Source organism: Grammomys surdaster, unplaced genomic scaffold (assembly GCF_004785775.1).
Source record: "Grammomys surdaster isolate TR1022 unplaced genomic scaffold, NIH_TR_1.0 165, whole genome shotgun sequence".
Taxonomy (NCBI): Eukaryota; Metazoa; Chordata; class Mammalia; order Rodentia; family Muridae; genus Grammomys; species Grammomys surdaster.
The window spans coordinates 13,926,310-13,949,585 of NW_021604613.1; the positions used below are offsets into that span (position 1 = coordinate 13,926,310).

General features: G+C 35.3%; 1 protein-coding gene across 1 annotated transcript in view; it reads left to right on the plus strand.

The window, feature by feature from the left end:
* Nbeal1 (neurobeachin like 1) overlaps positions 1-23,276 on the plus strand; it is a 138,723-nt gene that overhangs the window by 30,390 nt on the left and 85,057 nt on the right. Inside the window, exons 6-15 of the mRNA XM_028765733.1 lie at positions 3,833-4,139; positions 6,206-6,312; positions 13,230-13,313; positions 14,380-14,478; positions 14,565-15,145; positions 16,142-16,274; positions 16,857-16,976; positions 17,613-17,916; positions 20,874-20,959; positions 23,163-23,252. Coding sequence (XP_028621566.1) covers positions 3,833-4,139; positions 6,206-6,312; positions 13,230-13,313; positions 14,380-14,478; positions 14,565-15,145; positions 16,142-16,274; positions 16,857-16,976; positions 17,613-17,916; positions 20,874-20,959; positions 23,163-23,252 — 1,911 coding nt within the window. The remainder of the gene's footprint in view (positions 1-3,832; positions 4,140-6,205; positions 6,313-13,229; positions 13,314-14,379; positions 14,479-14,564; positions 15,146-16,141; positions 16,275-16,856; positions 16,977-17,612; positions 17,917-20,873; positions 20,960-23,162; positions 23,253-23,276) is intronic.

Sequence of the window (23,276 nt, forward strand, 5' to 3'; positions counted from 1 at the left end):
CTCTTCTGTCTTCCCATTTTGAAATTGTAGTTTTTTATTTTACATAGAACATTGTTGTACATATAGCAAATTACATGTTTAAATTATAATTTTATTTCAAAACCTAGACTTCAATATTCTTGAAACTCTTTAATTTTATTTAAATATAAAATTTCATTAATATTGTGCATATTACCTGATCACTTTGAGTTTTTAGAACTAATCTTCTCTGTGTTCAGTAAGGCATCTTGGAGTTGATATTTAGATATTTCTGCATTTGAGAGCTCTCACAAAGGCTCTTTTTTTTTTATACCAGTAAGAACTTTTAGTTGCATAGCAACAGGAAGTTGTTCTTTATCTTCTAGTAGGTGATGAGAAGTCCTTATAATCCACCAGGAAGCCTAAGTAGGAGCACTGGATACTGGGTTACAGTTTATTGCTTGTTTGAAGACTTTAAAGGCTACTGTTTTAGTCTCAAGTAAATGCATAAACAGATTATTTGATATATTTATGTGTAATTCCTCCTTTTTTCCCCTAGGATTGTATTTTGAGATAGGATTTAACTATGTAATCCCATGCTGGCCTTGAACATAGGATCCTCCAGCCTCTTGTGAAGCTTGGGATTACAGGCACATTCTTTTGTGCCAGTTGTTACTGTTCCTTTTAATTAATGTATCGGATGTATCTAGGTATAGTCAAGTGTGTTTTCTAGTATGTAAATCCAGTCTATGATTGGGTTTCCTACTGCTGAAATTCTTTCCCTGTCTTTTCTATTTTTGTTTGTATGTATATTATCATTACTATTCATTTAATGGTCTTCACATCCAGTTCATTTTCACACCTGTCACTTTAAGATAGTTGCCAAAATTTCTTTTTCTGGTTTATTTATCCTGTCCCCGTTTTAGAATCCAGTGTCTCTGTTTGACTTCCCAGTTGGTTTTGTGGACTTCTCTTGATCCTGATGAACAGTTGTCTATGTTTTACCTTCTGGTGTGTTTGTTTGTTTTGTTTTTCCAAGACAGGATTTCTTTGTGTAGCCTTGGTTGTCCTAGAACTAGCTTTGTAGACTAGGCTAGCCTCAGACTCACAGAGGTTTGCCTGCCTCTGCTTCTTAAAGTGCTGGGATTAAAGGCATGTGTCACCACCAGCTGGCCTTCTGCTTTACATCTGTCTTATCACTTTGCTGTATTAGCTGATTTTCTTCTTTTGGATTCTTACCCCACAATTTTCATATTTTTTCACCATTGTATATAGGAATTGACTGATATACATGAAAAAATCAGAGTGGTATTGTCATTGACTGAGGGGGAACCTATTTGCATCTCTTCCACCTTTGAGCACCTAGAGACATATTCTCGGGGGTTATGAAGCTCAAAGATCATTCTGTAATGAACACTTACTATGAAAAATAAACTCTATGTATTGTTTTATGTACAGAAACTACTCAGAATCTTTGTGATTAGTATGTCAGCTAAACCTACTGAAGTCAGAAGGTTGCTTGTTGGGTGTTAGGTCAGGGTAAGGCAATCTTAGTTGACTTTTGAGTCAACTTGATGATATAAAAATGATCCTACCATAAAAGACAAAAAATGTCTTAATGACAGGTGTTTTCCAGAGCACGGTGCCAGAATTTTCCGTTGACATATTTGCGTTTTCTGTCTGTGGTAAGAGAACCTGTCATGCTTTGTTAAGAGTAAGGACGCTGGGGTTGACCTAGATTTGAATCATGTGTCCATCCCACAGAGGTCAAGCTCAGAAAAATTATTTGTCTTTTGATTTACTTATTTATAATATGGAAACAATGGCATTTGCAAAAAGGACACATAATCAAGGTAAAACAATGAGCAAAGTGGCCTGTACTAATAAAAAGTAAGGGAGTCAAAATTGTATCCAAATTTTGATTTGCTGTATAATAATGAAACTATCCAAGCTTAACTAGTTACTTTTATCTTTGACAAAAAAAACAAAAAAACAAAACCTGTAGTTGTGGAGTTGTAAGTGTAACCTAGTGAGACTGTGCTTACAGCATATGGCAGCCCTGGGTTCAGTTCCGAGCACTTGGAGGGAAAGAAAGAAAGTAAAAAGGTAGTAAACAGCTTGGCGCTAATGTGGTGGATCAAGGCTCTGCAGGAACTCTTGATTCCTTCTGAGTGTCTGTTAGTAGCTGCTAGAGTTTTGACCCTAATGTTATCATTTGGAACACAAAACTGGGGTCATGAAGAAGAGACTCAGAAATAGGCCATCACTCTCATTTCTTCTTCCTCCTTCCCTCGTCTTACCCCCTTTAAACACAAGTCTCACTGTATAGGCTTGGCTGGCTTGGAACTCATTTGTAGATTGGCTAGCCTTGAAACCATGGAGATTTGTGTGCCTCTGCATCTCAGGTGCTGGGATTAGAAATGTGCACTACTATATCTGCTCAGTCCTTCTGTGTCTCCTTTACCAAACCCAGTCATTGTGACTGTAAAAGGGGCAGGCATGTCTAGATGATAAACCTCACTTCCTGGGCCTTCTTATCAGCAGGTGTAGTAGGCTATATGATCTTTATTCTTGGTAGCCATGTATCCAAGAAAACATCAGGGATTCTAGTAAAGATTTTAGGAGAGATTGAATACTGAGTGTGTGACATCAGTTCTTTTCTTCCATAATATTATTTATTGCTTATTATTGTTAATAATGAGACCGAGTTATCTACAGACTATTGTACAGTTATGTTTGTTAATTACATTTGTTTTTCTCTTGCATGACTATACAGTGAACCTAGGGCTTCACATGTGCTAGACATTGCACTGTATACACCCACTCCCAACCCTATTTTTTCCACAATTGAATTTTGAGACAGGGTCTCACTAAATTGGCTACACTAGCCTTGAACTCACTTTGTAGCCCACACAAGATTTGAACTTACTGGTCCACTTGCCTTAACCTCCCAAAATAGCAGGGATTATAGGCCTGTACTATCATGCCTGGCTTCATTATATTTCAACAGCAACCACTTGCTTAATATAAGGAGTTTCAGAAATGTTTGTAGAATCAGTCAGTTATTTTATATAACTAAGTTATTTGAGACATGGATTTACTGTAAATAGCAAAACCTAAAAGAGGTTTAATGAAATTGTTTTTATTTTCCAAGACAGGGTTTCTGTTTAACCCTGTCTGTCCTGGAACTTACTCTGTAGACTGGGATGGCCTCTGCCTCCCAAGTGTTGGGATTAAAGGTGTGCACCACTATGCCTGGCTGAAATTGATGTTTTAAAGTTCTTGGTAAAAAAAATTTAAATGCAGGCAGTGAGTGCAGAAACTGAGAACTATTCATGGGCTAAGACCCTTTGAGTGTCCTGGTTTTCCCTTTGTTCTTTGCCTACAGTTTAATTCTTGGGTTTTATATTTTCTAATGTAAAGGTGGCTCCAAGCATTGTGTTTGCTCTCCAGGCTGGGAGAGAAAAGGGAAGAAAGAAAGAAAGAAAGAAAGGAAGGAGGAAAGAAAGAAAGGAGGGAGGGAGGGAGGGAGGGAGGGAGGGAGGGAGGGAGGGAGGGAGGACAGCAGTCTATTTCTTTGTTTAAAAAAACAGGCTTCTCCTGATCTTTGTCCTCTGTTTTCTGAGCAGAACTATCTTAACATGGTTACTTTTAGCTGCAAAGGATGGAAAGTGAATTTCAGATTAGCAATGAGTAAAATAAGGCATAGATATGGTTAACATTTGCATTGTCTCTTGAGAATATCTGTTATCAATGAATAACTTTATGCTAATTTATTTAAAAGAAGTTATGCATAGATGTACTAATTATTTTTGTAAGTATACAAAACCTCCTTTAGATTTGATTTTTATCTTTTATTGTTTTTATGTTTCAGAGGAATGCTTTGCAAGCAATTTCTCCAGCCACCATGGAAGTTCTTATGCGAGTTTTATCCGATTGTGATTCATGGGAAGAAGGAGATCCTGAGGAAGTGGGTAGAAAGAGAGAACTAACTCTGAAATGCCTTACACAAGTGGTGCATATCCTTCTTACTAGTAGCTCTGACCAGCGTCAGGTGGAAACCAGTACCATACTGGAGAACTATTTTAAGTTGCTCAATTCCGATCACTCAGCTTTACCTAAGCAGGGGAGGTCCAGGCGGTGGGAAAGCCAATTCATAGCTCTGCAGATTAAGATGCTCAGTAAGTATTCAGTGAAGTTTTTCCTCAGTTTATTTTTGCTTTCTTACTCTGTTTAATCCGTTAAAGTGTCTATGCTAAAAGAAAATCAGTTATGACTAAAATTGCCAGGAAGTATAAGTCCTAGAAGGTACCATTTGTAGTCTTTACTATGATAAAGTTAATTAGGTAAATGCCTCTAACATTTCTGTTCTTTAGGACAGGTCATCTAGTTGACACAGAGGTCCCTTGTGTCTTTTTGTATCTCTGTGCAAGTCTATCTGGTTTCTATGCTTTGCTGACTCTCTAGCCAGTTTATATGATTTCTTTTTTCCTTTAGAATGACTGACTTTGTTTCGGTTACAGTGTATTAGTGTAGCACATACTTTCCATCAATTGTTTCAATCAACAATTATGACGCCCACTCATTCTTCCCTTCTAAAGGATGAATGTGTGGGGATTAGATATGCAGTAAATTTCCCAAAGTCTCTCCACTCCTATTGAGCAGAACTGGCACAGAAAGGCTAAGACTCCTGACTGCAGTCCCCTCCTCTGATTCACCAGCTTTGTGATCCAGAAGAGAGAATAAGTCACGCCAAAAAATGAGTGATATTGCAAGTACATCCGAGACTCTAGAATCCAGATTAAACATATCAATTGTTTATTGTTTATTTTTATTATTCATTTAAGTCCTTTTTGTAGTTTTATTGTAGGCATGAGTGTTTGGAAATGACATAACTACAATTAAAATACACAACCTAATACAAAAAGAATGATGTTTCCCTTTACCTTAGTAATTTATGTTGTATAAATAGAACAACAAATAAGGTACAGAACCACAGCATGGCACTTCCTATGAGATATCTCATGTCTCGTGCACACTGAATTTAAAACTGTCATTGATAGAAACCATGATGACAGTTCAGTATGCTGACTGTATTCATTACAGTTGTATATATTGTCATTACACTAAACTAGGAGACTTAGTAGTAAGAGAAATGAGAATAAAAGATTTGCTTTTTGCTTTCTGTTTGTTTGGTTTGGTTTTTTGAGATGGTTTTTCTGTGGCCATTGCTATCCTGGAACTCTGATGACCAGGTTGGCCTTGCCTCCTGAGTGGTGGGACTAAAGGTGTGTGCCACCAGCCAGCTGAGAGTAAACCTTTTATATCTCACACCCAGATATAAGAAGCAGTAATGAATTGGTGTATACATTCATATGTACATATATTAATTTAGAAATGTACATAAAAATATTCTTGAAATGGTACATTATGTGTTTATATAGAAAATTAAGAAGCATTTTGTATAGTTTTTAGTTCATATGCTATAATGTCATTTTCTGTAGTTATTGTAAGCTGTAAGTTTAAAAATCTGTTTGAGAGCTGGTGAGATGGCTCAGCAATTAAGAGAACTCCGAAGGTCCTGAGTTCAAATCCCAGCAACCACATGGTGGCTCACAACCATCTGTAATGAGATCTGATGCCCTCTTATGGGGTATCTGAAGACAGCTACAGTGTACTTACATATAATAAATAAATAATAAAAACCTTTGGGCTGGAGCGAGCAGGGCCGGAGTGAGCGGGAGAAGGGGAGGGGAAAAATCAGTTTGATTCTCTGTTAGATAGAATTGTTTTTTTATTAGGAACTGTGACATTTTTCATGCCAAATATCCTTTAATTTCTTGATTGGATTATCACTGCAGTAGGAAATGAGAGAGAAATGTTATCATTGCTTTTATGGGCTGTATATTCATTTTATAGTGTTTAAATATGACTGCTAAATATCATAAACAGATAATGCCTACTAATAGCAAATCAGACACAGAACTTGAGCCTTTTAGATCACCTTAGCAAGCTGCTGAAAAATATTTGATAGTCATATGTAAAATTGAAACTAGCTTAAATTACAAAATAGTATAAAATGTTCATTTTTCTTAATTACAGCATTTGTTTTTTGTTCAACTGTATTATCTCCCAATTAATGTAATCTGTTCTGTCAACTGAAAGATCTAACTTTAAAATGATAGCAATAGATATTTCATCCCAGGTTTTTACTTTTACCTGAGAGATTTTGTTTTTATTTTTATAGATACCATCACAGCCATGTTAGATTGCACAGACAGACCCGTTCTTCAGGCCATTTTTCTCAACAGTAATTGCTTTGAACATCTCATACGACTTCTACAGAACTGCAAGGTACTTTATTATTATGATTTTTGTTTATGAAAATTTGTTTGTTTCCCTATTTAGTTATTTGTATGTGAGTATGTACCACAGCATAAATGTGGACAGTCAGAAGGTAGCTTGTGGGAATTGATTCTATTCTTAGCATGTGGGTGTAGGGATTAGACTTGGGTTGACAGGCTTGACAACAAGTGCCTTATCCTCCTGAGCCATCTTGCTGGCATTATTTATGATTTTTAAAAATGTTTCTTTTTATTTGGGCGTAGTAGCACATGCCTTTGATCTTAGCACTTAAGAAACAGAGGCAGGTGGATCTCTGTGAGTTTGAGGCCAGCCTGGTCTACACGATGAGTTGCAGCACAGCCAGAGCCACTTAGTGGAACCTTGACTCAGAAAAAAAACAAAACAAAACAAAGGTTTGATTTGATTCAGATTTCAGCACATCATTACCAAAATTTTTATTGTTAACTTGTATTTTTATTTCATTATATAATCAAGTTTTATGTTTTTAAACAAATAAACTGATTTAATTATCATTATAAAGTTAGGACATATTAGTATATATGTATACATACCTTACGTCACAGATTAGAAAAATGAGACACAAAGGTTTATACTTTGTCCCAGAGCTCTGATCCAGTGAGAGCCGGATGTAGGACTCTGGCCAAGGCTGTCCTCTCTCAGGTTGTGCAGTTCTCACTGGGCACTCTGTCTCATGCTCTCACTTTGCTCAGCGAGGCAGAGGGCATTGAGTAGTCATATTCCCTGGTCTAGGAACTAGGCAAATATCTCAATCCTCCACTCTAAGAAGAGCCCCTTAAAGAAAGGGCTACTCACTGTCTATATGGGGATAGGCTTTGTCTTGATTGAAACTAGAATTACATTGCTTATAATTGTCTAAAAGTATTAAAATTCATGTGAATTTTTTTGTATGATGACATTTCAGCTTAGGCATTGATACACATACTTGAGACCATTTAAAGTCATAATTTGCTTCTGGTTTCTTGCCTGACTATTTGTTTAGAGCATACAAATACAGTGAAGTTCCTTATGCCGTTTGACAAGCACTTCCATTCACTGAATTATCTTTCCAGCTCAGTATTTTGTATCAGGTAACTCTGAAGTGTTTTATAAATAGAATTTTATTTCTTGTAGAATTCCTAGTCATAGGGTGTAAACTAGACTTGTATGTTTTTAAAATTAGGAGACTTTGTATTAAACAACTTACAACTAATTAGAAAATATAGAAAACTAATAGAACACTGTTAAGGCTCTTGGTACATACTGCCAGTTAGCTTTTTCACTGTTATTACTGTTCTCCAGTTTATGCTTGCCACAGCAGTGTGAGAGGGCACACAGCCGTTATGTTTCTGTGCTTTATATTGTGTGCTCATGTATTTAAGATGTTGCTAAACATCTTAGGTTGGAAACAGAACTACTCCATCGATCTGTATGCCTTTCTATTCATTCTTGTACTTCCTAGTTGAAAACAGTTGGTTGATTCTGATAGTATTCTTCAGTAAGGATTTTTGTTTTTCTCATTGATAAATGCCATATCCTTGAAAGTTTTTTATGTTACTTCATTGCTTACTTTATAGTAATATAGTTAAATAGAGCAGAATATACATTTAATATATTGATGAAGTATGTAATGACAAGAATTTCAAAGGTTATCAAACTCCTGAATTCTGGTTAGTCAGCATGCCTCTCCTCTTGACTTGTAAATATTTTGGAAAATATTTTAGAGAGATAAAAAATACACAGCAGAAGTATTTATAAAACATTTTGATTATTGTAAAAATAATATGGCTTGGTTGCTTAGGAAGACAGTGTCATTAACAAAGTTATCTCATGTGTATTAAGAGAATACGTATTTAGCCAAGTGGTTTACATTTTGTCTGTGTTAATGGCAGCATATAAGGGTTCCATCTCCACATCCTCTCCAACATTCAAAAGTTAACCATTGAGGCAGTAATTAAGTATTTAAAACATTAAAATTAAGTCTTTGTGATAAATTTCCAAATTTACTCTTTACACAAGTGAAGAAATAATGTCCTGAGGTGTTAAATTACTAGGTTATCCTTAATACTAATAATTGTTGGAACTAGAATCTTTTTTACTCATGTTTTTTGGCCATAAGTTCACTATAATATATAGTTACTGTAAATTTGTTTCTCATATTCAGGATTACTGGTTTTATCTAGTATAAAATATCTACTGTGTATTATATAAGGCAATTATAGCTTTCATCAATATATAGCATTTTATGAACATAGTTATGATTTCTGAATATATAAAAATATTTGAAATCTTGTGAAAATTTAGATTCCCCTGTATTTTATGATATACATATTGCTTTCTGTGTAATTTTGTTGTTGCTTTCAATAAACAAGTCATTTAGTCTGTTTTATACAATAAAGCAAAATCAAGATGATTTTACTGTTAAAATATTCATAGTTACTGGAAACAACTTTAAGTAAAGCTATCAAGTAACAAAAGTAATTTATGAGTCAGATGGAAAATTTTAAACTGACTGTTGGTATTTTTTTTGAAAACTTATTTTGTGTGTGTGTTCTCACGTGTGCGCATTTGTGTGTGTGCCTATGTGAGTGTCTGTATGTCTGCATGATTTGATATAAATGTGTGTATATGCTAAAATGTATATCTGAAGATCAGAGGATACCTGGGGATGGGACTTAGTTTATTGGACTTGTGCAGAAAGTACTTTTATACACTGAGCTATCTTGTTGGCCTAGACCATCGGTCGCTTGCTTCTCTGGCATCTTTGTGTATGATATTCACCTAATATCACATGTGTTTGTTTCCTAAGAATTTATGTAAAGGCTTCTGTGCTTGGTAACTAAGTTTCATTATAATACAAAATTCTTATATATGTAAAATATATATTGCATGGACATCATATGTCATTAGATATAGTGAATGTTGAACATTTTATTAATTCTTTGAGGTTTTTTACAATGTATTTAGATTATCCAACAATATTTTAATTACAAGAAAAGCAGTACAACTTGTCATTAGTGCTAGCAAGAAGTATTTAAAACCATCATATTGGCTTTAAGTGGGCTGTGTTTTCTGTGTCTTAAATTTTTAGAGTTAAACACTTTCTGTTTTAAGAGCAACAACTTTAAATTTTTTTAATTTTTTTTTCTTTTAAACAAAGACCTGAGTGCTGGGATTAAAGGCATGTTCTACCACTGCCCAACTAACAATATGCTTTATGTAGACTGGTGTATTAGCTTCTGGCTTGTGGGACTAGGGATCAGTCTTAGGACTTTTGTCTGTTAGGATTGCATTTTATTTATTTTTTTTTTTTTAGGATTGCATTTTATTAATGAGTTATATTTCCAGTTCTGGAGACTACTTAATTTTTCATTTTCATCTCAGCATCCCACTCCTTTGTACACCAATAATATAGAATATTAATATTACTTGTACATTTCCTTTATAGTATTGTCTATCATTTTTGAAATCACTATTATGTTCTAGACTTAATGCAAATAAGCTAGTATAGATTATATATTATTTAATCTGTCAATTATTTCATGAGATATTCTCATTCTAGGTAAATAAGGTTGGAGAAGTAGCAAAGAACTGGGAATATAGTTGGTGGTAGAGCACCTTCCCAAATGTGCATAAGGCCTTAAGTTAGAGCTTTAGCACCACACACACACACACACACACACACACACTCACAGACACACACATGCACGCACACATACACTCTTAATAGTACCAATAATCATTTAGAGATTTTGCGAGGGGAGGTAGCATGAGTTCAACAGTTGAACAGAACCAAGATACAAATCAAGGCATCTGATTCCAGAGCCTGTCCTTGTCTTTACGTGTACAGCTGCATTCTACATCACACTACCCTGCTGCCCAGTTTATTTTATATGACATCATATAAGCACGCAAGTCAACCAGTTCCATTTCTGAAATAACAGAATTTCCTAAGAAGTTCCTTATTAGAAAGCTCTTAGTTTCTTTATAAATCTTTCTCTCCATTTCACTTTCATGTGAACTTTCTTTCTCCTCATTGATGTGACAAAAGTTGAAACCTTTTGGGAGGCTGAGTTAATGCACTGCAACTAAAGTACCTAATGACTTTACTTCATGTAAAAGAGGATAATTATAAGCCAGCCTTACTACTCGCTGGGTTAAGGCATTGGGCACTCAAGCCAATGACCAGAATTTATCCATGGAACCCATGTAAAAGTGGAAGGAGAGAACCAACTCCACAAAGTTGTCCTTTGTCCTCCATATGTGCAGTGTGGCATATGCCTCTCTCTCACTTCATGCTCACATATAATTGCATCCACAAGAGTAAGTTTTTAAAAGAAACTTACAATGTAATCCTTATGTGTGCCAGGGATTTCCTTTTCTAGACTACAAAATAAAATATGAATTAGGTCTGCTGAAGACTATTTTTAACAATATGAGATCAGATAAATGTGGGTAGTCAGTACTGCACACTGACTTCCCTTGTCAAGCTACACACTAGTCTCTTTTGAGATTCTGAGAAAAATTGCTGGAAAGAGCCTCTTTAAATGTTAGCTTCATAGGATTTTGCAGTCTTACTCAGCTAAATACAATATTTCCTATGGAGTAGGAAACTTTCAGTAGTAACTTTCTTTTCTGAATGTCATTCTCCGCTGATTCTTCAAGAATTATTCAAGAAGAGAATATTAATCAGTTGTTATTGTTTGTTTATTTTAAGAACTTTATCTACAATAGTTATATAGAATGTAAACTACTATTAAATTGTTATTCAGAAAGCAAATAATTACATATTTCTGGAAGTTATGTACCTCACATGTGGATTCTTGGATTAGTTTTCAAGAGACATGGAAATCCAGCTGGACCTCATTCTGCTTTTAGGTAACAATTTAATGTTCTTTCTCCATTGTTCTTGTCTCTGTTTTTAACAGCTATTTTTAAATGCTCACAGTAAGGTGACAGACAAGAACGAGAAAGACCTTGCCAACCAATTACTGACAGAGATGAGTGAGGACCAGGTATCTACAAAACCTGCATCTTGTTTCAGCTGAAGTCCAAAATCAGTCAGTGGGATGACTATTCCTGTGCTTTTCTTATTTCTCCAAACCCACAGACCTCTAATTCTATTTAATTTTGAGGACTATTTAAATTAAAACATAAATCATCATTATAGTTTTATCTGTTTTAATGTGTGCTTTTTCCAGTGTGAGAAGATAAAAAGTACAGGAATGGAACCCAGTTTCAGTGTTGACCACCTGGTGATGATGACTTTGTGTTTGAGGGGCTTCATTTTCTAAGCACTGTGGTGTATTGGGACATGAGGACTTTGTGAATATGCATAGTCATGGTTAATATCTTGATTCTTTGCTTCTTGTTGACACAATGATTATAACTAAATGGACAACCTGAATCTTGGAGGAAGGGAAGAAGATGATGAACCCTTTGAATGCTAATTCAGCATACAATTTGATTTGTTGTTGTTGTTCTCCAAATTTAACCTTCTTGTAAAATTGTCCTTTTTTTTTCCCTCACCATATCTGTTGGAGAATTTATATATCTTTTGATAAAATTATTTTAATGCTTAGGTTTATTGAGTTGTTGAAAAAGAAACTATATTATAATCTGTTAATTTCTTTTTGGGGGTTATAAAAATAAAGACTCACAGAGTTTTTTATTGCTTTAGATTTCTCTTATTTAGATTTCAAGAGCTACTTACATATGGTTATAATTTTTTATAAGAGGTTTTGTAAATTCAAATAGTAGATATGGTGAGGTTTTTATTCTTGAGCAAAGTCCAGCAAATATCTTATTTATATAAATTTATATATGCAGAATTTTAATCTATATATGAAGTCAGGACTTAGATTAAGTAACATACCTACAAGTGATAGACCTTAGTAAACTGACATCTTAATAGTTTCTTCTATTTGCAGACCAAGTCTGTTGGGAGTTAGAACAGAGAGTGCTATTTGTGCAGTGGCTAGTGTCAGATTGTAGTAATATTGTTTCCAAATAGATTTTCAGTGCTAGTTTTCCAACTTTCTACCCTTTTAAATTCACTTGTAAGTAGGTCTATGTGTGTATAAGAAGAGTACAGTGCCATCAGAGGCCCGAGAGGGCATCAAATCCATCTTGACAGCCCCAGCTTTCTACAGTCTAAGCTCGATGTTATGATGGTCAGTTAAGCCTTATATAGCAGCTATGTTGGAATTTTTTTTAAAAAAGTATTATTGATGGTAGTCATTGGTTTATTTTCTAGGAGGAATCTCCTGATATTTAGTGTATCTCATATTTATGGTTAAGCCTAAATAAAAATCAGAGTTTTAATTTTGTAAAACTTTTGGCATTAAAGATTGTCTTCTCCAAAACTTGCCAGTACTTATAGATACATTATTCATTTTCTTCTTTTGCCTCTAATTTTTTTTATAGAAATAGATGCTTTGCTTAAAAGATAATGATATATACATGCCATTTCCATTTTAGTACAGAATTTGGAAACTAAGCAAACAAGGTTATTTAAGCTATATATTAATTACATAACAGTAATTAAGACTAGTAAGTTCAAGTATATTTTTGAAGGTAAATTAAGGCATAATATAATTTCTAGTTGCAGACTTCCCTCCCCTCCTCTTGAGATTGTCCATTATTTTTTAAAAGCATGTATAAAGTCTGTTTTTCTCCTTGCCCTCAGAACATTTAATATAATGAGTGAATGTTGCTTAATTATTCTTGACACGTGGCTTAATTAAGTGAATTAAGTCCCTTTTTCTTGCAGATTATGTTTCAGTGATCCACATGGTAGGAAGAGGAATGTAATGCATGCCATTTCTTCAGGTTTTCAGAACAAGAGGTTTCCATGTGAACAAAATCTTAGGTTTATTTGTTAATTTCTTGCTGTTCCCCTCTGGTAGGTATTCCAGGGACAGTTGGATTGCTTGGCTGTGTCAGCCATTCAGGCTTTGACAGCAGTGATGAAGAATTCTCCAGCTGCTAAGGTGAAAAATAGATCTTCAAGCTTTAAAATATGTATTTTATCAATTTTTGCTGTAAATCCCAAAGTTATATGTGATAAAGTATATAAAAACACTTAGTGTAACACCTGTACTAAAGTAGTTTACAAAAATAGAATCCTATAGCCGCACGCAGTGGCTTCTTATCATTTGCTAATAATTTAATAAACAAACTCCTTATGGATACTTTAGGATTTTGAAAGATATCGATGAACTTGTATCATAGTACACACTTTTAATCCCAGCACTCACATGGCTGGCTCTCTGTGAGTTTGGGCTAGCCTGTTCTTGATAGCCAGTTCCAAGCTAGTCAGGGCTATGTAGTGAGACTCTCAAACAAATAAACAAACACACAAACAAAAAATGACTGATGACTGAACTGAACTGTACACTAATAACTGTTTACAGTGTTGCTCAAAAGAGGGTCATATTGTTGGGATTAGACGGGTCATGTTACTGGTATTGATAAGTGAGTGTTTGGCCTTAAAGAATTAAGTTTTACAATATAGTTTTTAAAAATTAATACCAGTTTTGCTATTTAGTCAGTTTATAACTATCCAGAATATGAATATTTTTCATGTGTGATCACCTTGTCAGCATGGGACTTGTTTTCCCAGTGTATGTGGCTATAGGATTCCGTTTCTTTTTTTGTGACCATTAACCTCAAGGTTTTATATCACTCTTTTTAAGATTTGTTTTTATGTGCTTTGATATTTTACTTTCATGTATGTCCATGTTGTTATTATAGCAAGAACATAGAATGTGTTTTAAGATAGACACAGTCAGGTTCAAGGGCACATGTCTATCCTCCCAGTTCCTGAGATAGGTGAGACGGATAGGATTACAATTTTAAGGTTAGCTTAGGCATCAAAGCCCTGTTTCAGAAGAAAGAGAGAAAGATGGATATAGATGGACATAGATCATCGAAGAACAAAACTGATTTCATAATTTTTGTATTGTATATTAATTAGTTTAAATAAAGTATTCAATATTTAATATTTCAACAAATTTAGTCACTGAAAATGTGCTTTGATATTGTTTTACTCTCTAGGAAGTATTTAAAGAAAGAATTGGCTATATGCACATGTTTGAGGTATTAAAATCCTTGGGCCAGCCGCCACAAGAACTGCTTAAAGAACTTATGAACATGGTGAGTTTTTAACCTTTATGATGAGAAGTTCCACTATTTCCACTTTAGGAATAGTAACTACCCTCTCCTTCTGTGTTACTTTCCAGGCTGTAGAGGGTGATCATACTTCAGTTGGCATTTTGGGCATTAGTAATGTCCATCCTCTCTTGGTTCTTATCCAGTGGCTTCCGGAGCTAGAATCCCATGACCTACAGATCTTCATCTCTGATTGGCTGAAAAAAATTTGTTGCATTAATAAACAGAGCAGAACTACGTGTGTGAATGCAAACATGGGGATAAAAATCATTGAAACCCTTGAATCCCATTCTTCCCTACATCGAACTTGTGCTGAGAACTTGATTGCAATCCATGGTTCATTGGGGAGTCAGTCTGTGAGCTCAGAAGAAATCCGTCGGCTTCTGCGACTGCTGAGAGTAGATGAATCGGAGAGTATTCACCCGTATACCATTCCTGTGACTCGTGCGATCCTGACAATGGCACGGAAACTCAGTTTTGAGAGTGCACTGCAGTATTTTAATTTGTCACATAGTATGGCAGGAATTTCTGTGCCTGCCATTCAGAAATGGCCTGGGTCTGCATTTTCCTTTACTGCTTGGTTTTGCTTAGATCAGGATCCATTAACCCTTGGGAGTGCTAACAAAGGAGGAAAAAGAAAACAATTATATAGGTAATGGTACAAATTGTGGAATGTAAATGAATACTGTCACTTAGTATATGCTATGATTCATGAATAGGAAAAAGTAAGCATCTAGTTTTTAAAATTTGTAACAGTTAATCTGAAAAATTTTCATTTGGTGGCTGTATAGTTTAGAGGTGCCTTATTGCTTTCAAAATAATTATTCCGTAGATATTTTTCTGGCTAAAAACTGTATGTCTTTAGGAAACAAAAATAGAAGTAGTATAAAAGTGGAGAAGAAAGGACTAGTAAACTTGCCCCACTGAAGGAGCTGTGTTCTTATGTAAAACGTGCAGGCCTCAGTGGGTATTAATAAACAGGGTCTCTCTGTAGCCCTGGCTGTCCTGGCACTCACTCTGTAGACTAGGCTAGCCTCAAACTGCCTGCTTATGCCTCTTGAGTGATGGGATTAAAGGCATGTGCCATGACACTCCAGTAATAAATTTTTACATGCTTTATGGTTTTAAAAACTTTTATGTATGCTTTCTGGATGTTCAGAAGAATTTAAAGGTTTGAAAATTTTAGTTTTAGTTTTGCTCTAGTACAGTGGTTCTCAGCTTGTGGGTTGCAACCCCTTTGGCGAGTCTATTTGACCAATTCACAGGGTCCTAAGACCATCAGGAAACACTGAATCATATGTTATGATTCATAACAGTAGCAAAATTACAGTCGTAAAATAGCAGCAGAAATAATTTTATGGTTGGGGTCATTACAACATGCGGAACTGTATTAAAGGGTCGCTTTGTTAGGAAGGTTGGGAACCATTGCTTTAGCTAGATAATGAAATCCCATAAACAGTATTATCTTTTATAATTTATTAACTTTTATGCCCAAAATGGATTTAAAAATGACTGAAACAAAATTAGGCTGATGAATTAAATTGTAGCATTGTTAATAAAGACATTTGTGACAGCTTTGTAGTTAACTATGATGGGCTTCAATGATAAAGAGACTGGGCAAGGTTCTGATGACGTATATTTTTGTTAGCTTTTTTACAGGAAGTGGAATGGGTTTTGAAGCTTTTATTACCCACTCAGGTATGTTGGTTGTGGCAGTGTGCACAAAAAGAGAGTATGCAACAGTTATGCTTCCTGACCACAGTTTCTGTGATTCTCTCTGGGTAAGACTTGAGGACACCATGTCAAATTCTTGGCTCTATCTTTCCTCTAAGACATATAACAATTTGATGTATTTTTATGAGGAGCTTTTATCAGCTTTGCCAATTTTCATTTCTACATTCTGTGGGTTGTGAAGTTCTATCTATAAAGATGTTAGTATATCTACTATTGTCATTAAAGGAACAATAATTTTTTTGCTGAAACTTACATTGTGAGTCTTTGAAGATTTCCTAGACTGATTTTTTAATTTCAGTTAAAAATGAAAGGTGAGGTTGTTAAACCAGTTATTTCTGTTGCTTATCTAAAATTATAAAATGCTTCTCATTGAAAAAGATAATTCTAAGAATATTTAAAGCATTATAAAATGCAGAAGAGACCATAATATTTATGACTCTTCTGGAAATTGCTTGTTTTTTTTGTAGTACTTAAAATTGTTATTTGTTTTGGGAACATCATTGAATCAGTGTTTTAGCTGTCCTTAATATTTTGTTTATACAAATTATGAAGTAATATTCTTTAAGCATTGGTCATTGCCAAGGCACAGTGTGATTTTAGTCATTTTAATGTATGCTTTTCTTTGTCAGCACAACATAACCATTGTTCACATGCCTGGAAAAAGGCCCTTTGGGCAGAGTCTTGTCTATATCTATGACAATGGACAACAGAAGGTTTCTGCCCCTCTCAGATTCCCTGCCATGAATGAGGTGAGCATAAGTAACTTATTCTTTATAGGCCTGTTGACTGAAAAATCCTGAAGATATTTAGGAAATATATTCAATTTTTTGCCTAAAAATTTTGAATTGTGTTCTATGTTAAGAAACAGAAATTTGGTATTCATTTCTCTTAGTCTGTCATTAGATAATTTCAGATATTATGTTTAAAAAAATCAACTCAAGAAAGAAATATATAATGAAAGGTTTGGAGAGGTAGGTTCAGCAAAGCCAAAGAAATGACTAGACCAGATGGAAGTATCATAAAAAACAAAACAAAACAAAAAACCCAAACTTCTTCAAAGTATGTAAAATGTTTAAGAAAATACTACAATAGACTTTTTGTATCTATTACATTTGAACTGGTGATTAAGTCACCTCAAGCTTTATTCTCCACCTCAAGCTTCATGTACAGCTCCATAGTATTTCATTTCATTGTTGTTTTGTGTTTTCTGAGATAGGTCCTCACTATGCAGCTCATGACTATTTTGCCCTGGCTTCCCCAGTCCTGGAACTATTACCCGTGTGCCACCTAGCCCAGATTTGCACTGTTTACTTTTAAATGTGAAAAGAATTATTTTAAAATTGTGTGATTTTAAGTACTTTTTGTCATTTTTGTTTAATTTTTAGCCATTTATTTCCTGTTGTATTGGTTCAGCTGGGCAAAGAACCACTACTCCTCCACCATCTCAAATCCCAGATCCACCATTTTCTACTCCCATTACCCCTCACCGGACATCATTTGGTGGAATATTGTCATCAGCCCCTTGGGGAGGAACAATTGAAAAATCAAAATTGTTTACCAAATTAATTTCAGCTGGAACCCAAGATAGTGAATGGGGTTGTCCCACATCTCTGGAGGGCCAGCTAGGATCTGTGACTATATTCCATGAAGCTCTGCAGCCTCCTCAGGTCAAGGCTTTATACTTAGCAGGTGAGCATGCACAGCCACAGTATTTAGCATTGTCTTTTCTTCCTGTTTTTACCTGAATCTTCCTAAAGAGTTATTTGATTTGAAGAATGTGTTCATTTGTTCATTCATTCATTCCTTCGCATTTTGTCACATTTTGGGCATCTGGCACATACTAAGCAAGTAATCTAAGTACTGAACTATATTACAGACCTGTGGTTGTTTTTATTGGAACTGAAAAGAAAAGCCTGTTGTATACTATACTGTTTTGTAGGAATGCCTAAAATAAGTGGTGTGTGTGTGTGTGTGTGTGTGTGTGTGTACCTTTGTAAGTTCATGAGCACCATGTGTGTACAGTTGCCCAGACAGGTCAGAGGGTATCTGATCCCGTACAGTTTGGAGCTGGTTCATCTAGGTGCTGGGAACTGAACCCAGATCCTCTGCAAAGAGTACTATGCACTCTTAATCACTGGGCCATCTCTCCAGACCCATTTCGAGTGATCATTAAATTTTTATTATTACTATTATTTATTTATTTATTTATTTATTTTTTACACTCTAGATTTTATTTTCACCCCCCACCTCCATCCATCCTCTGACTGTTCCACATCCGATACCTCCAACCCACCCCGCTTGTCTCCACGAGGCTGTTCCTGTCCCCTACCGCCCACCCCACCTGACCTCTAAACTCCCTGGAGCCTCCAGTCTCTTGAGGGTTATATGCATCATCTCTAATTAAATCCAGACCCAGCAGTCCTCTACTGTATATATGTTAGGGGTCTCATATCAGCTGGTGTATGCTGCCTGGTTGGTGGTCCAGTTTTTGAGAGATCTCAGCAGTCCAGGTTAATTGAGACTGCTGGTCCTCCAACAGGGTTGCCCTTCTCAGCTTATTTCAGCCTTTCCTAGTTCAACCCCAGGGGTTAGCAGCTTCTGTCCATTGGTTGGGTGTAAATATCTGCATCTGACTCTTTCAGCTGCTTGTTGGGTCTTCTGGAGGACAGTCATGATAGGTCCCTTTTTGTGAGTACTCCATAGTCTCAGTAATAGTGTCAGGCCTTGGGGCCTCCTCTTGAGCTGGATCCCACTTTGGGCCTGTCACTGAACCTTCTTTTCCTCAGACTCCTCTCCATTTCCAGATTGCGTAGGAGTTTTGAGATGAATAGATGAATAGAACTATCTGGATTTTTCAGACTTTAAATTAGAACCTTGTCATTTCTTTGACATTCATTAAGTATTTAGTGTGGTTTCCAGCCCAAGTAAATGTGTGGTTAGATATAAAGTGGTTAGATATTTAGTGCAGTGTGGGTGGCTATATAGTTATTCTTATAGCCTTATTCTTATAGTTCTACTTACAATTTTACTCTTAAATCATAATTATATCATTATTATAAATTATTGCTCTTTACTTCTGTTTGGTTTCTTGAATTTATGATTATAAATTCTTCATAATTTGTTGTTTGTTTTTGGAGTCAGGGTTTCTCTGTGTAGCCCTGGCTTTCCTAAAACTTGGTCTATAGCCCAGGCTGGCCTAGAATTAATAGAGATCAACCTGCCTCTGCCTCCCAAGTACTGGGAGTAAAGATGTGCACCAGCACCGCCTAGCTAGAGGTTTTTTTTAACTATTGGTATAAACTTAAAATTTTCAATATGATGGGCTATTATTATTTAGAGTTTTATTTTAGTGGTTTTAATGATTATATTCTGAGAATAAACATTGAAAGTGTGAATAAGTAGTTCTATATACATGTCATATAGTAAAAAGAGAAAAACAGTCACAGTGCTTCTGATGACACAGAAGTATGTCAGTTTTAACACAGCTTCAATAAGATGGAGTGTCACACTGTGCTGTGGAAATGTCTCAGTAAAAGCAGGAGAACCTGAGTTTGGATCCCCAGCACCCCTGAAAAAGCTGGATATGGCTGCTTCCACCCATCACCCCAGTGTTAATGTGTGACAGGTGGATCCTAGGCCAGCCAGCCTACCTAAGTGATAAGCTTCAGTCTGAATAAAAGGTCTGTCTAATAAAAATAAGGTGGAGCCAGTTGTGGCAAACACTGGGATATGCTGAATAGGCAGAGGCTAAGGAAGACAGAGGTACAAGAAGACACCAATATCTTCCTTTGGTCTCTACATGTACATGAGCACTTGTACCTTTATCCATATGCACATATCCTACACACACACAGACACACACACACACATGCTCTGATTAACACACTTTATGTGTCAGATGGAACATTTCTGAGCTTACATTTCAGTTGTAAATAAAATGAGCACTGTTACCTATTTACATGCTATTCCATTTCTCTGTTGTCTGTCCAAATTGAAAAACATTTTTTTTTAAAGATAAGGTCTTATTATATAACCATGGGTGGCCTTGAACTTACAGAGATCTGCCTGCTTCTGCCTTCTGAGTCCTAACATTAAAGGTTATATCAACTGGGCTGGAGAGGTGGCCCAGCAGTTAAGAGCACTAGCTATTCTTTCAGAAAACTCAGGTTCCCAGCACCCACATAGCAGCTCATAACTGTCCGTAATCTCTAATCAAGTTCAATGTTATCTGACACCCTCACATAGACATACATGCAGGCAAAACACTAATATGCATTATATATATATATCTCACATATGTGTGTGTTGTGTACCACCGTACTCAGTATCACTTTAATTTTTAATGTTTTCCTGTTTTCTTATTCTTTTAAATTTTTTACATTAGATAAATCAATACAAATTTAGTATTATACAATATTTTCATACAGTGTCCTTTCTACAGCAGAGATTAATCATCTCCCCAAATGTTTTAGGTTTTGGAAAAATTAGAGGTGACCTAAAACTAAAGCCCATGTGTACAGTGTGTCTTAGCTGTGTTATTTGAGTAACTTGAAGCATCTTGATTTTAAATTTTGTTCTGGTAATATAGAATCAAAGAGACCATGTATATTTAGTGATGTATGTGTATGTTTGTAACTAATTTTCAGGTCCAAATTGCTTAAGCCCTTGGAAGTGTCAAGAGTGTGATATGGCTGATTTGCCAAGTAACATCCTCCTTCACTACACAGGAAAGGTCAGAGGAAATGCCTGGGTTGTCCGTAATTGTAACTTCCATGAGCTCACATTGATGGTTTTATTCCTTCTGTCATTTCAGTGGGTAATTGGGAATGAGGGTTCAATCTTGAGGTTTTTTTTTTAAATTAGGGATTGTAAAAGGAAGTTGAAAAGCAGCAGAAATTAAGGCATACCTCCTCAACTAGAGTTTAGGTTATGTGTCATTCTAGTGTGTATTGGAATCATTTCTGAAATTTGTTCTGAGTTGGTTTTAGTGAATGAAACCTTTTAAACTTGTATTTCTCTAGTTATCTCAAGAGAGGTGAAACAGCAATACTCAAACTTTGGTTTACTTTTTAAAAAATGTGATGTTGAAGGGGGGCGGGGGAGATATTTTCTAAAGGATAGAAACACTTTGCAATATCTCTACCATGTCTAGCTCTTTTTCCTTCAAAAACTCAGTTAATGAAAGTAACAAACTAGCGAAGATGGAAGGAAAAAATATAAGGTACAAGTGGGAGGAAGAAAGCCATAAAGTGCCACAGGCAGCATTATTTGCCTTCATATATTTAATGTTACATTGGCACTGAAAGTACTTTTATTGTATGAGACAATATAGACAATATTTTTCTAGTTTAGCATACTATTTATTTGTTACATCTGACCTGATAAAATGAGCTTACTGGTTTTATGTTCTTCCAACTTTGTATTTTGATAAATTTCAAACCTTAAAAGTTAAATTATCCTGTATATTTCTTTCCCAAATTAGCCAATTGTTAATATTTTGTTGTATTTGATGACTTTTTTCAAGTCATTTTTACAAGTATATTGATATGACTATAAAACTTTATCCCTGAATATTTTTTACATAGTCTCTTACATAATTGAATATATCATCTATTCAGTTTTCCCTAAAAATACTTACTTAGCAAAAGTTAGTCTTGATCCAGTCAAGATCTATGTATTTTCCCAAACTGTTTGTTTACCTAACCATAATAACCTTCTTTCTTGACAACTACTAGTATTCTTTCTCCTATTTAGTCTCCAGTATGTAGCACAGATTCTAGGAAATAATTGCATCTAATCCAAGTGACATATTCTTTTCTGGTTTTTAATATTATGGTTGTTACCTTTTTACAAAGTAATTTTGAATTGGTGATGTTAAGACTGTATCTTTTGAGACTGACGTTTTAAAAATACATACTTTAGAAATTAGTGATTGCTTTACCGTTTTCCCTCAAGAAATGTGATTTATATGTAGATAAGTCAATTTATTGAAGGTTTGTTTCTCCAAAATGGTCTACTCAGGATACATGTCTAAGTCACGTGAGCTCATGCAGCTCTTGCATTCTTCACTTCCTTCTTGAGATTGATGATATGCTTTAAAAATCGTGCTGTGATAAGGATTCTGCTTGGTTTAATCTGTTTCACCAGTTTTTGAGCACTCTTTAGAAACAAGTCAGGCAGGTATTGACAAACGCTAATTGGTTAATGGTACTTTGGAAGAGTTTTCAGCTTTTCAGCCCTATCCTTATTTGTAGCAGTTGTTTAGTCATCTATTTCTTAACAAGTCAGTGTTTTCTTTGTGCCAAGAACTAAATGCAGTGACCTGCTTTTGATAAGCGAGTGCTTTAGATTTGGTCCTTGATATATATACTTTTAAGAGATATTAGTTAAAATATTTGATGTGTAACCATGAGGACCTAGGCTTGGATCCACAAACAGCTATATAAAAGCTGGACACTACGATGTGTGGCTATAAAACCCCAGTGTTGGAAGGTCAAAGACTGGTGCCTAGATTGCTGGCCAGTCAGTCCTAGCTAATGGTGAGCTCTAGGTTCAGTGAGAGATCCTGTCTCAAAAAAAAAAAAAAGGTAAAGAATGACTAATGACCTCTGGGACCTGATGTCTGCCTCTGGCCATCCAGATATACACCTGGTTACATGCCTCCACACAGAAAGAAGCAAATACACAACACAACACAGAGATAGATAGATAGATAGATAGATAGATAGATAGATAGATAGATAGATAGAGGTAGGTAGGTAGGTAGGTAGGTAGGTAGGTAGGTAGAAAGAACACGAAAAAGCAAATGCTGGGCATGTTATTATTGATTTTATTATATACTTTAAAAATTATGGTGAAATATTCTCTATGAAATTAAAGTTATGGTTTGTTCTGATTGCACTAAGGTGCTTGTTGTATTTTTCTTTTGTTCTTAGGCTTGCAAAAATTCAATTTGCCTTGACTTGTCTACTAACTGTTTACATGGAAGATTAACAGGAAACAAAGTAGTGAATTGGGACATTAAGGTAAATTAATAATATACATTGAGC